We start from the raw sequence: 11,458 nt of genomic DNA, 5'->3' as shown, positions 1-11,458 counted from the left end.
ATATGACATAGTTGTGTATTTGATTCTTTTCATTTCATACTCTCTCTCCTTTTTTTTTTTTTTTTTTTTCTAAAGAGCCTTTTTTTGTATGGATTTAGATCACTTTACTTTTTATGGATGATCACGGGAACTGAAATGATAACCATTTTGGGAAAGATGACCCTTTTTTTTAGAATACACATAGATGGGAAGTCTTTAACATATGTCAACAGTGGCGAGTTGTATGATCATCCCCCCTTTTTCTGTCGGTCATGTTTATGTACCCATCATGCTTTGGTCTACATTGTAGTGATGGTGATGGAGGATGTTATCTACTCATGGTAAAAAAATAGCAGTAATTGTTTGTTTGTTTTTTATTTTTGTCATTTCAAATGAGGAGGGGGGGGTATCTGATGATGAGCACAACAGGAAAAAATGAAGAATACAAAATAATAATAGTAAAAAAAAAAAAAATAAATTTACATTTCTATATATCTATCTATTCAAAAATTCATTCATCAATATTTTATCCAGAGGTATCACCTTGAAGCATTTCAGACTAAAAAAAAAAAAAAAAAATATTAGTTCCGTCATCCTATAAAGCGATTTCAACTTACATTGAGAGGACATGGGAATTGAGCAGAAGAAGCAATGGTAGGATGTAGAGTAACAAATAAAGCTGAAGCGGCAAGTTCAATGGTGTAATCAATGGAAAGATCTTGAGCTGGATTCCCAGTCAGGCCACACTTGTCTGTCAAACTATTCAACACACTTTGATCAGCATCAAGAGAAGGATCGTATTCAATTTGGAAAGGATAAGTAAATGTCAAATTGGTTTGTTTAGGAATCCATTGACTTTGTAAGAATCCACCTCCAATGAGTGTTTTGATGTCTGGATTGTTATCGGATGGGTAATAAGCCTAACCAAAAGGTCCACCAAATAAGGAAGGTGAATACATAATAGAAAAAAAGTCTTTTTTTTTTTTGTCATCCCATTACTAAACTTTTTTTTTTTTTTTTTACCGTTGCATTCATATTTGAAAAATGTAAAGGAAAGATATTTGGATTGTAAACATTGATGCGTAGACCAAAATTAAAGTTGAATCGACCATCATTGACCTGGAAATTCGAAGTGGACAAAGTGGATGAATTACTATCGGCCAAACCAACAAATCCAAACGTGGGCATTTTAAATGTAGCAAAGATGGAACCAATGATGATGATGACAATAAGGATGGCAATGATAAAAGTCCAGATAACATATCGAGCCCATTTAGGAAAACAGGCACAACAACAACACCGAATACAACAGTGCCGGTCCTTCAATGCCGTCCGTCGTCGTTGTACATGTTTTTCGCTGGAGTAAGTCGATTCAATGTCTTGTTGCAATCTTGATAAACCTCGTGCTGATGGCCTTGCATCTAAATGGTAAAGATCATAATTAGTAAGTTAAAAATAGTTTAAGAACTAATTTTTTTTTTTTTTTTTTACTTGCTTCCTCTACCAGTCGGATGATGATATTTTTCATCATCAATAGAATATTGTGATATAGCAGTTGATGTTGGAGATGGTTGTATATATGGATTATATGGATAATTATGATGTGGAGGTAGAGGTGGGGGTGATGAATTATTATTATTATTCATGATATGATAAATAAATAGATAATAATAAAAAAGTAAACCCCCGGATTGACACACAGAAAGAAAAAGTTGGAAATAAAAAAAGAAAAAGGAAAAGAGATGTGTTTGTGATAGGAAAATCTTTTATTATCATTTTTATAGTCCAGCTATTGCTTTTTTTTTTTTTAAAAAAAAAAAAGGTTCCCTTTCGATCACTATATAGATTTCAAACCCCTCTTAACAAGCAACATCATGGTTGAAAGCATTCTAACTGATACTAACTAAAGAGATTGTAATTACCGTGCGCAATGAACTTTTTTTTTTTTATATGTCAGCCAGGAAAATACGGCAAAGTATATCCGATAAGTGAACCGAAAATAGGGATCTTACTATTTTTTTTTTTTTTATGATAAATGATGATACGTTTTTTTTTTTTCTTGGCATCTATCTTCTTATGAAAAGAAAAAAAGAAAAAGTTTTAGTTCGAAACTTTTCCAACAGTTTTATCTTGCTAAAACAATCGATACTATTGACTGCATGCTACCAAAATAGCCTGTCTCTCATCTTTCCTCTCCGCCTGAATTGGATCCAGTCCTCAATTTTTGGAAATTGATACTCCAAAAAAAAAAGAGATAGAATATCCTAAAGGAGTCTCTCATCGTCCATCATTATTATTATCATTGTATAGGATTTAAAAGTATGTACAGGATTTAATAGTATCAAAGGTAACCAACAGTACTAACCTATGACAGAATGAAAAAAAAGGAATGATGATTGTAAATAGGGTATCAATTACATGAGATGTAAGAAATATAAAAAGATTTATGCAACCTTCATCTAGTTATATGTTTACTTTTTCTTTTTTTTTAAAAAAAAAAAACGTGACCCACAACTTGGTAATAATGGTAATAGGTTCCAAAAAGGACCATCAGGTCACAAATAGATTCTCCTCTTTAAACCTTCACAGTATCTCAAATTCAATCGCTAGAGCCCCTTAGTTTCCATATATAGTTAAAGGAGGCGGGACATGTAGAAGAAGACTTATTCCTTGCGTTCACAATCAACTTCAACCCTTGTACTTTTTTTTATAAAGTAGAAGATATGTGGCGTTTTGGTATATATTCTACATTAAAACTTGATAAAAGAAAAATGAAAATGAACAAAGTAACACACGGAAAGAGTCACCAATTTCCTTTTAGGTATTTTTTTTTATTATTATTTATTGAGGCACAAATAAAGAAGACAAAAAAAAAATTGTGATTGTATGTACATGTTGAATGCTAGTTTTTTTTAATTGAAACAAAAAGGTAATTTTTTGAGGGGGGTAAATGTTGAATTGTAAGTATGATTATGAAGAATAAAAACTAACTATTGATGGATGAACTATATAAACTTTTTAAAGAGGGGGGAAAAGAGAAAATATATATATAACCTAAGCTTGATGTTGAGCACGGAAGAACTTGGCAACTTCAACCATGTTGGCAAGAGCAGCATTGGTTTCAGGCCTATTCAAATAAAATAAAAAAAAAATCAATGGTCAATTCATCATCATCTATTTTCTTCATAGATTTTCTTTTATGTATAATTTTTTTTTTATTTACCATTGACGAGACTTCAAACCACAATCAGGGTTAGCCCACAACAAATGAGGAGGAATGTACTTGAGCATATCGGCGAAACGTTGCTTCATTTCTTCAACGGAAGGAACACGAGGAGAGTGGACTAGAAAAAAAAATAATAATAAATAAATACATGTATTTTTGTCTTCCTTTTTTTTTTTTTTTTTCTACTTACTGTCATAAAGACCAGGACCAATTTCATTAGGATATTTCTTGGATTCAAAGATCTTGAGCAACTTTTCATCTGATTTGGAGTTTTCGATGGTGATAACATCAGCTATAAAATAAAATAAAATAAATATATATATACCACTTCTATCCATTTTTAACTTACCATCCATAGCAGCAATAGCATCAAAGATATCATTAAAGTCAGAGTAACACATATGGGTGTGAATTTGAGTTTCATCACGTACACCAGAGGTAGACAAACGGAAACAGCCGACAGACCATTCAAGATAAGCATCCCAATCAGCACGACGAATAGGTAAACCTTCACGAATAGCAGGTTCATCGACTTGAATACAAGGAATACCAGCAGCTTCCAAATCAACGACTTCATCACGAAGAGCCAAACCAACTTGAGCACAGAGTTCATTGGCTGGGATATCATCACGAACAAAAGACCACTTCATCATGGTAACAGGACCGGTCAACATGCCCTTCATAGGACGGCTAGTCAAAGATTGAGCATATTTGATTTCATCAATGGTCATAGGTTGACGACGGGAAACATCACCAAAGATAATAGGAGGCTTGACACAACGAGAACCTAACGTACAAATAGCAAAAAAAAAAAAAAATCAGTACCATCCATCTAACTTCAGAATGTTTGTTATCCTTCACTTACCATAACTGCAAACCCAACCATTAGCACTAAAGTCATAACCATGAAGCAAATGACCAAAGTGTTCAACCATATCGTTACGTTCAGGTTCACCATGGACAAGGACATCAAGATCCAATTTTTCTTGAGCTTCAACCATTTGTTTCATTTGAGACTTGATGTAAGCATCGTAATCAGCTTGAGACAAAGTACCCTTGTTGAATTGTTGACGAGCCACACGGATTTCCTTGGTTTGAGGGAAAGAACCAATGGTGGTAGTAGGGAAGAGAGGTAACTTGAGTTTCTTCACTTGAGCTTCACGACGAGTGTTGAAGGGAGAAGGACGCTTCCAAGCTTCAGCAGGGATCTTTGCCACACGATCACGGACAGTAGGGTTGACAGTTTGAGGAGAAGTACGACGACTTTCGACAGCAGCAGCATTGGCATCCAATTCGGTCTTGACATCTTCACCGTTCACAGCCTTGGCAATGGTCACGATTTCAGCACATTTTTCAACAGAGAAGGACAACCAGCTGTACAATTCAGGATTCTTTTCCTTGATCTTGGTTTCAAAGGAGGTAGAGTAAGGAGAGTGAGCCAAAGAACAAGAGGGAGCAACAAAGACACGATCTTGACCAAGAGCATCAACGGCCTTTTTAACTAAAGCGATAGATTTTTCCAAGTTATTGATCCAGATGTTACGACCATCCACTACACCAACAGACAAAACTTGATTCTTGTTCAACAAAGGCAAAATAGTATCCAATTCTTCAGGTGCACGTACAAGATCCAAATGAATAGCATCAACATGATCCTTCACAGACAAGATATTCTTTTCAACACGACCAAAGTAAGCAGCAACCAAAGTCTTAATAGAAGTTTCAGCATTGATAGTCTTGTAAGCAGTTTCCAAAGCAGCATTGACCTTATCTTCCAAATCCAAAATCAAAATAGGTTCATCAATTTGAACCCAATCAGCACCAGCTTCCTTCAATTGATTAAGAACTTGTACATAGAGAGGTAACACCTTGGGCAATAAGGTCAAAGTATCAAATTCTTGGACACCTTTAGCAGCTTTGGCCAAACGTAAAAAGGTAACAGGACCAACAAGAACAGGACGAGTATGAATGTTAAGAGCCTTAGCAGCCTTGAATTGTTCCACCACACGAGGATTAGCTTCCAATTGGAAAGTTTGATCTTGTTCAAGTTCGGGCACAATAAAATGGTAGTTGGTATCGAACCATTTCTTCATTTCCATAGAAGGAACATCCACCTTGGCAGTTGTTTCAGTAGCAGCACGTTGTAAACCACGACCCATGGCGAAGAATTGATCAAGAGGATTACTAATGTTTTGGTAACGTTGAGGAATGGCACCAAGCATTTGGATGGTGTCCAAAGTTCTGTCATAAAGAGTGAATTCACCAGAAGGAATATGTTGAAGACCCTTTTCTTGTTGTACTTTCCAGTGAGATTCTTGAATCTTGGAGTAACCTTCACGTAAAGCTTGTTCAGTAATCTTTCCAGACCAGTAGGATTCAACAAGTTTCTTAAGTTGACGTTCAGATCCGACGTAGGGGAAACCAAGATTAGTGGCAGTAACCATATTTATTTAATATAAAAGAATTAAAAAAAAATAAAGTAGAGAAAATAATAAAGAAGAAGAAAGAAAAGAAACAAAAAGAAAAATGAAAGGGTTTTATATAAAAAAAAAAAAAGTAGCACTAAAGAGAAAAAAAAGATGAGATTCTGTTATGCTAATATTTAAACCAATGAGAATGAAGGATTGATTTTAGTCGTAGCCCAGCATCTCTGATTTTGCATTTCAGCCAATAAGATTTTAAGATCACTTGTTCTTTTGATGCTTGAATATTCTGGGTGTTTTGCATATTTATATGTTTTATTCACAATTAATAAACAAGTTACTTTATATATTCATGTTTACAAATAGATTATTCATTTCTAATATCGAATATGTTTAATGACACAAAAAAAAAAAACATATCTACATTACATCTGCTCATTTGTTTTAAAAAAAAAGAAAAAATAAAGAGTGATTCCGGTAATAATAATAATAAATAAATAAAAAAAAAAGAGATCTTAAATCAGATATCATTTCACCATTTTTAGATTTTTGACAACCAAGATGCTTTTTTCAAGCTCACCACCAGTCATTTCTTTTTGTAAGTTGGATTTATAGATGAAATGAATATTAGATTGACGGTCCGCAATCAAACTATTTTATTCTTCCATTCTACTTATATAGCATCATGATCGCCAAGTATGACAAAACCTCTGTGTGACACTTCAAACTGTATCTACTTTTCTGAATGATACAACTCCTATTTGTGGGATTACTTTTTTAGTAGTTATTATCGACTTTTCTTCCTGTTAAAAACGATCATCCATTACCCATCATACTATCATACAGTATTATCGTCTAATCATCTCTTAAAATCACAACACCATCCATCATCATCTGTCATCACATATCTCCCTATTCACCCATCATCAGTCCTTTTTTTTTTTTTTTTTTTTTTTTTTTTTTTTTTTTTTTTTTACTAAATAACAAGATTTTCATCAATAAATTGTCTATCGTTCACTGTCGTCATAGAGATCAACATCATTGTAATCATTACCATCAGTTTTAAAATATGTACTAGCCGCTTTACTAAATTCTATTCAAGAAAAAAAAAATAGTGGAAAACTGGGCAATTGAAGGGGAAGGCCTCACCAGTCGCATAAATATTTAACCCATGTAGGTGGTGTCAAAAGAAAAAAAAAAAAAAAAAAAAAAAGGTGGCTCCGAAGTCTTTTTTTTCTTTTGCACACTTTTTTTTTTTTTTCCTTTCTTTCTTTGATTGATGAATATACTTATCTATACTGGGGAAGGTGCCGCACCTAATGCTATTCAACAAACATATACAACATTGAAAACTTTACTTGGACATGCCTATGATATCATCAAGGTAGATGCCAATACCTTACGTACGGAACCCTGGGAAGATAGTTGCTCATTATTTGTAATACCTGGAGGACGTGATATGCCATATTGCAAAGATATGAATGGAGATATCAATCAACGTGTCAAAAACTATGTTTATGGTGGTGGACGTTATCTTGGATTATGTGCCGGTGCTTACTATGCATCCTCGGATATCGCGTTTGAAGTGGGAACACCAATGGAAGTCAAAGGACCTAGGGAACTTGGATTCTATCCTGGTCAATGTCGCGGTACAATGTATCCTGGTTTTGTCTACAATAGCAACAAAGGTGCACGTGCAGTTCATATTCATATAGGGAATCAACAACAAAATACAATTGCAATGTTTTACAATGGAGGTGGTTTCTTCGTCAATCCTGAACAATATCCTGAAGTGACAGTGGTAGCAACTTATTCCAATAACAAAGATGATGATGAAAAAACAACAACAACAACAGCAGCAGCAGCAGCAGCAGTGGTGATGTGTAAAGTGGGAAATGGATTAGCATTATTATCGGCTGTACATCCTGAATATGATGTGACAACGACACCAGGTTTGGAGGAAGCGGATAATAGTGAACAACTGATTGCAATACTCAAAGAGAGTCGAGTTTCTTGTCTTGACTTTTTACGAAAACAATTTAGCTTCTTAGGACTGAACGTTACGCCAAACAACACTATATCTGACATGACAGCGACATCACTCCAACTCACACCCATCTATCTCTGTGGTATGACTCGTGCATTGACGGATACTATTACTTCAAATTTACTTGAACTAGCAAAAGGTCGGGTGATCAAAGATGCCAGCAATCAATTTTATCTCACTCCTTGGTCTGACAACAACAATAACGACAAAAACAATAAGGACGATGAAGATATTCTTTTGAACGACTTGAATGCCAAATGGGAAAAACTATCTGTCTCCAACACTACAGCTGCTTTGGATAATACCAATGATACAATTTCACTAATGATTCATCATCCTTCTTCAACTATTACTGAACAAGAGAAGGCACAATATCCATCATCAACTATGACACCATTCTTTGACATTGGCGCTTACTTTTCTTCTCTTAAACAACATCGAACAAAGGAATGGGGTGGTGGAAATTGGTATCATTTTGGAAATGCTATGCTTTATTCGGAAGTGATTACTAGTACACAAACAGTTTTGGACAAGTAAATGACAGGAAAATAATGACTGAAAAAAACGAATCACTTACTTGAACACTTTTCTTTTTTTTTTTTTTTTTTTGTTGGGTGTGTGTGAATAGAAATTATTCATTTTCTCAAGCATTTCCTTCTGGTCTTGTGTGTCTTGCTACAAATCAAATTGCTGGTCGAGGTATGAAAAATCTAAAAAAAAAAAGATAGTGATCAGGATGATAACTGGAAAGAGTATAATTCTAACAAAAGGATTTATATATACATACATTTTATAGGTCGAGGTCGAAACTCTTGGGTATCTCAATCAGGTGCATTACAATTCAGTTTGGAAGTTCGACACAGTCTTCAACTTTCACATGCACCTGTTGTTTTCATTCAATATATCATTGCCCTTGCTGTAGTGGAAAGTATCCGAAGTCGTCCTGGCTATGAGCAAGTTCCTTTACGTTTGAAGTGGCCCAATGATATTTATGCTGATGTACCAGGTCAAGGTTTGAAAAAAGTTGGTGGATTATTAGTGAATTCTAGTTTTGTATCAAATGAATTTTTGTTGATAATTGGTAAGTTGATGAAAAAAACCAAAAAGTCAATACAAAGGAAGTACTCATTCTCTTTTTTTTTTTTTTTTTTTTTTTTTTTGGAAAATACAACAAAACCACGATATGATCAGGATGTGGTATCAACTTATCCAATAGTCAACCTACCGTATCCATCAATGATGTGATATCGGAACATAATCCATCCTTAGCAAGATTGACTCCTGAAGATGTATTAGCCGGTATCCTAGTAACCTTTGAACGATTTTACAATCAATTCTGTGAAGAAGGCATGGGATCCTGGTTTTTGGATATCTACTATAAGCGATGGTTACATAGGTATTAATGGAAAAGAGGGATAAAAGAATAACGAAACCATCCATGTTGATGAACTTTTTTTTTTTTTTTGTTATTTTCCAATAACATAGTGACAAGTTGGTGACTTTGACAACACATGATAATGTACGAGCAAGAATCATTGGTATTACTACCGACTATGGCATGTTGGAAGTGGTGAATGCAGACAATAGCAATCAACGATATGTTTTACAACCTGATGGAAATAGCTTCGATATGTTGAAGGGTCTTATTATCAAAAAATCGTAGATGTTAATTTATAGCTTTGTTTTATTTTGAAATAAAAAGACGATACAAACGAATATGATTTTGGTAGTGACGATGACAGTGGTTAAAGCTTTTTTTTTTTATTATTATTGTTATTATTTGTACAGTTGATATATATATATATACAATAAGAAAAAAGAGAGGATCTATAATATTACTACTTCTACTATCGCTACAGTCTAAATAGAATATAAGATATATTGTGGAATGACAATGTTCTTCTATGTCTACTATTATTCTAAACCAACATCGACATCTCCATTGTAAGTTTCTTAATCCATAGGCACAATCATTTGATAGTTGGTCTTAATCAGTTTGGCAAAATCGGTATAGCCACCTACCACCTTTTGATTTCCTGCACTACATCCTTCATAGATAAAAGGAGAAGTTCGGTGTGTTGTATCAAATTCCTATTCAAACAGGAAAGAGAAAAAGAAGTGTATTAGATATCATCAGATATTTGTCCTTTGTTGTTTCCATACTTTTTGTAATTCCAAAGATCGTTCAGGCCATTGCTGTCGAGGATAAGCACTGACATCTATCTTGACATTAGGATATTTGGCTGCAAGTCGATCGGCGGCCTCAGTGGCAGTATGGAAGTAAGAACATGCTAAAAAACCTTCCTATGGAACAGAACGAATCATCAATACAACTCATAATTGATTTAAACCAAAACACTTACTATATGATAACAAACATCCTTTTTAACAATATCGTCAGCATTGGGTGTAGAAGAGGTTGAAGAAGATTTTGAAAACCAGTTGAAAAACGACATTGAAACAATATTGGATGATTTCAATGTCTACACAAAAATGATCAACAAAGGTAAAAAAAAAAAAAAAAAAAAAAAAAAAAAAAAAAAAAAAAAAAGAAAAGGAAAAAAAAAAAAGAACAGGAAAAAGATATTTATTTTTCAGTAAGGGTTCTTTTTTTTTCTGGCATTTTGACAACCCGCTTGTCGGTTCCCACTCAACAGGCACACTTCCATTTATGGGCAATATCATTGTACAGAATCACCATAACTTTTAAACAATCATCCAGTTTCATCCAATTTCTCAACATGGAACAAATTACGATACAATTCATCTAGATAAAAGACATCATTGTATTTCATACAACTTTTCTTTATTTTTTTTTTAAAAAAAAGAAAGGACAATACAATAATATAAATTATAAATCTAAATACCTTGAACGTCTTTTGCATGTTTTCGAAGTAAACGCATAGAGTTGAAACCAAAGAAAAAAGTACTTGCAGTCCATTTGAGGATATTAGAAGGACCATACCATCCACGACGAAGACACATAAAGAAAGCCAGAGATGCTTCAGCAAGATGGATATAGACTACTGCCTTGAATATCTTTTTAGAGATGATAGGAGAGATAATAGATTGACGGATGGGTTGTAATAAACGAGGTAGTTGAGTATCAGAGGCATAACCAAAGAGAGCAAAGAAACCAAGGAAAACACCAAATCTTAAAGCTTCAGATACAGATACAGGATAAAAAGCATCCAAAGGAACAGATGGAGTAGGAGGAGTATAAATATCAGTAGTTTGAGCATATAAAGCTTTGGCAATAGCAGCAACTGGAGGAGGACCAACTAATGAACTAGGCTATTTATAATAACTTTGTTAATTATATATATATATATATATATATTTACTTACTAAACCTAAAGCAGTTTCGGCTTCTTTTGCCATATCTTCTAAAACTGGTCGGATATCTTCTCGCTTAGTCAGAGGAGTTTTGAATTTGATATATACTTGACTGGAAGAGTTATCGGGTAAAGTATATGATACATGGAAACCTTGAGAATCAAGACTTTGAAAAGTAGCAGAAGTAGCATTATCAATTTTACCAAAATATCTAACATAAGCCAAATTGGTAGCTAATCATAAATAATAACCATTAATAAAGAACACTTTATAATAATATATATAAATATGTTTTACCTTGATGTACACTCATGTAGGCAGCAATAGGAGCAGAATGAGGAGCAATAGGGTCAGACATATTCTATAAAATATATATATAAGGTTAAGTTAAATAAAAAAAAAAAAAGAAAAAAAGAAAAAGGAAAAAGAAATAAAAAAAAGAAAAAG

General features: G+C 33.7%; 5 protein-coding genes across 5 annotated transcripts; 1 reads left to right on the top strand and 4 right to left on the bottom strand.

Annotated features, from left to right (window-relative positions):
- Positions 1-144: 144 nt before the first annotated feature.
- Positions 145-1,788, bottom strand: BX664DRAFT_334316 (uncharacterized protein). Its single transcript, XM_051545691.1, has 4 exons — positions 1,471-1,788; positions 1,003-1,400; positions 597-899; positions 145-538 (listed from the first exon to the last, which is right to left on the bottom strand). The coding sequence occupies exons 1-4, from the start codon at positions 1,508-1,510 to the stop codon at positions 506-508; spliced, it is 774 nt and encodes a 257-aa protein (XP_051400801.1). The 5' UTR covers positions 1,511-1,788; the 3' UTR covers positions 145-505.
- Positions 1,789-2,825: 1,037 nt separating this feature from the next.
- Positions 2,826-5,756, bottom strand: BX664DRAFT_334313 (5-methyltetrahydropteroyltriglutamate-homocysteine S-methyltransferase). The gene is made up of 5 exons (XM_051545690.1): positions 4,071-5,756; positions 3,555-3,992; positions 3,396-3,497; positions 3,203-3,323; positions 2,826-3,106 (listed from the first exon to the last, which is right to left on the bottom strand). Exons 1-5 carry the CDS (start codon positions 5,647-5,649, stop codon positions 3,034-3,036), a joined length of 2,313 nt encoding a protein of 770 aa, XP_051400800.1. The 5' UTR covers positions 5,650-5,756; the 3' UTR covers positions 2,826-3,033.
- A 1,349-nt stretch (positions 5,757-7,105) lies between these two features.
- On the top strand, positions 7,106-9,338 carry BX664DRAFT_365718 (biotin-protein ligase; the record flags this gene model as incomplete). The annotated part of the gene is made up of 5 exons (XM_051548488.1): positions 7,106-8,208; positions 8,304-8,335; positions 8,472-8,756; positions 8,867-9,071; positions 9,161-9,338. The coding sequence occupies 5 exons, from the start codon at positions 7,106-7,108 to the stop codon at positions 9,336-9,338; spliced, it is 1,803 nt and encodes a 600-aa protein (XP_051400799.1).
- Positions 9,339-9,447: 109 nt separating this feature from the next.
- Positions 9,448-10,193, bottom strand: BX664DRAFT_334309 (uncharacterized protein). The gene is made up of 3 exons (XM_051545689.1): positions 10,039-10,193; positions 9,839-9,979; positions 9,448-9,766 (listed from the first exon to the last, which is right to left on the bottom strand). The coding sequence occupies exons 1-3, from the start codon at positions 10,129-10,131 to the stop codon at positions 9,629-9,631; spliced, it is 372 nt and encodes a 123-aa protein (XP_051400798.1). The 5' UTR covers positions 10,132-10,193; the 3' UTR covers positions 9,448-9,628.
- Positions 10,194-10,203: 10 nt separating this feature from the next.
- BX664DRAFT_281299 (uncharacterized protein) lies at positions 10,204-11,404 on the bottom strand. Its single transcript, XM_051541516.1, has 3 exons — positions 11,309-11,404; positions 11,024-11,244; positions 10,204-10,969 (listed from the first exon to the last, which is right to left on the bottom strand). The coding sequence occupies exons 1-3, from the start codon at positions 11,367-11,369 to the stop codon at positions 10,535-10,537; spliced, it is 717 nt and encodes a 238-aa protein (XP_051400797.1). The 5' UTR covers positions 11,370-11,404; the 3' UTR covers positions 10,204-10,534.
- Positions 11,405-11,458: the final 54 nt, after the last annotated feature.

This window comes from Halteromyces radiatus (genome assembly GCF_025201355.1).
Source record: "Halteromyces radiatus strain CBS 162.75 chromosome Unknown BX664scaffold_4, whole genome shotgun sequence".
NCBI lineage: Eukaryota > Fungi > Mucoromycota > Mucoromycetes > Mucorales > Cunninghamellaceae > Halteromyces > Halteromyces radiatus.
This window is presented reverse-complemented; position numbering and strand designations above follow the sequence as displayed.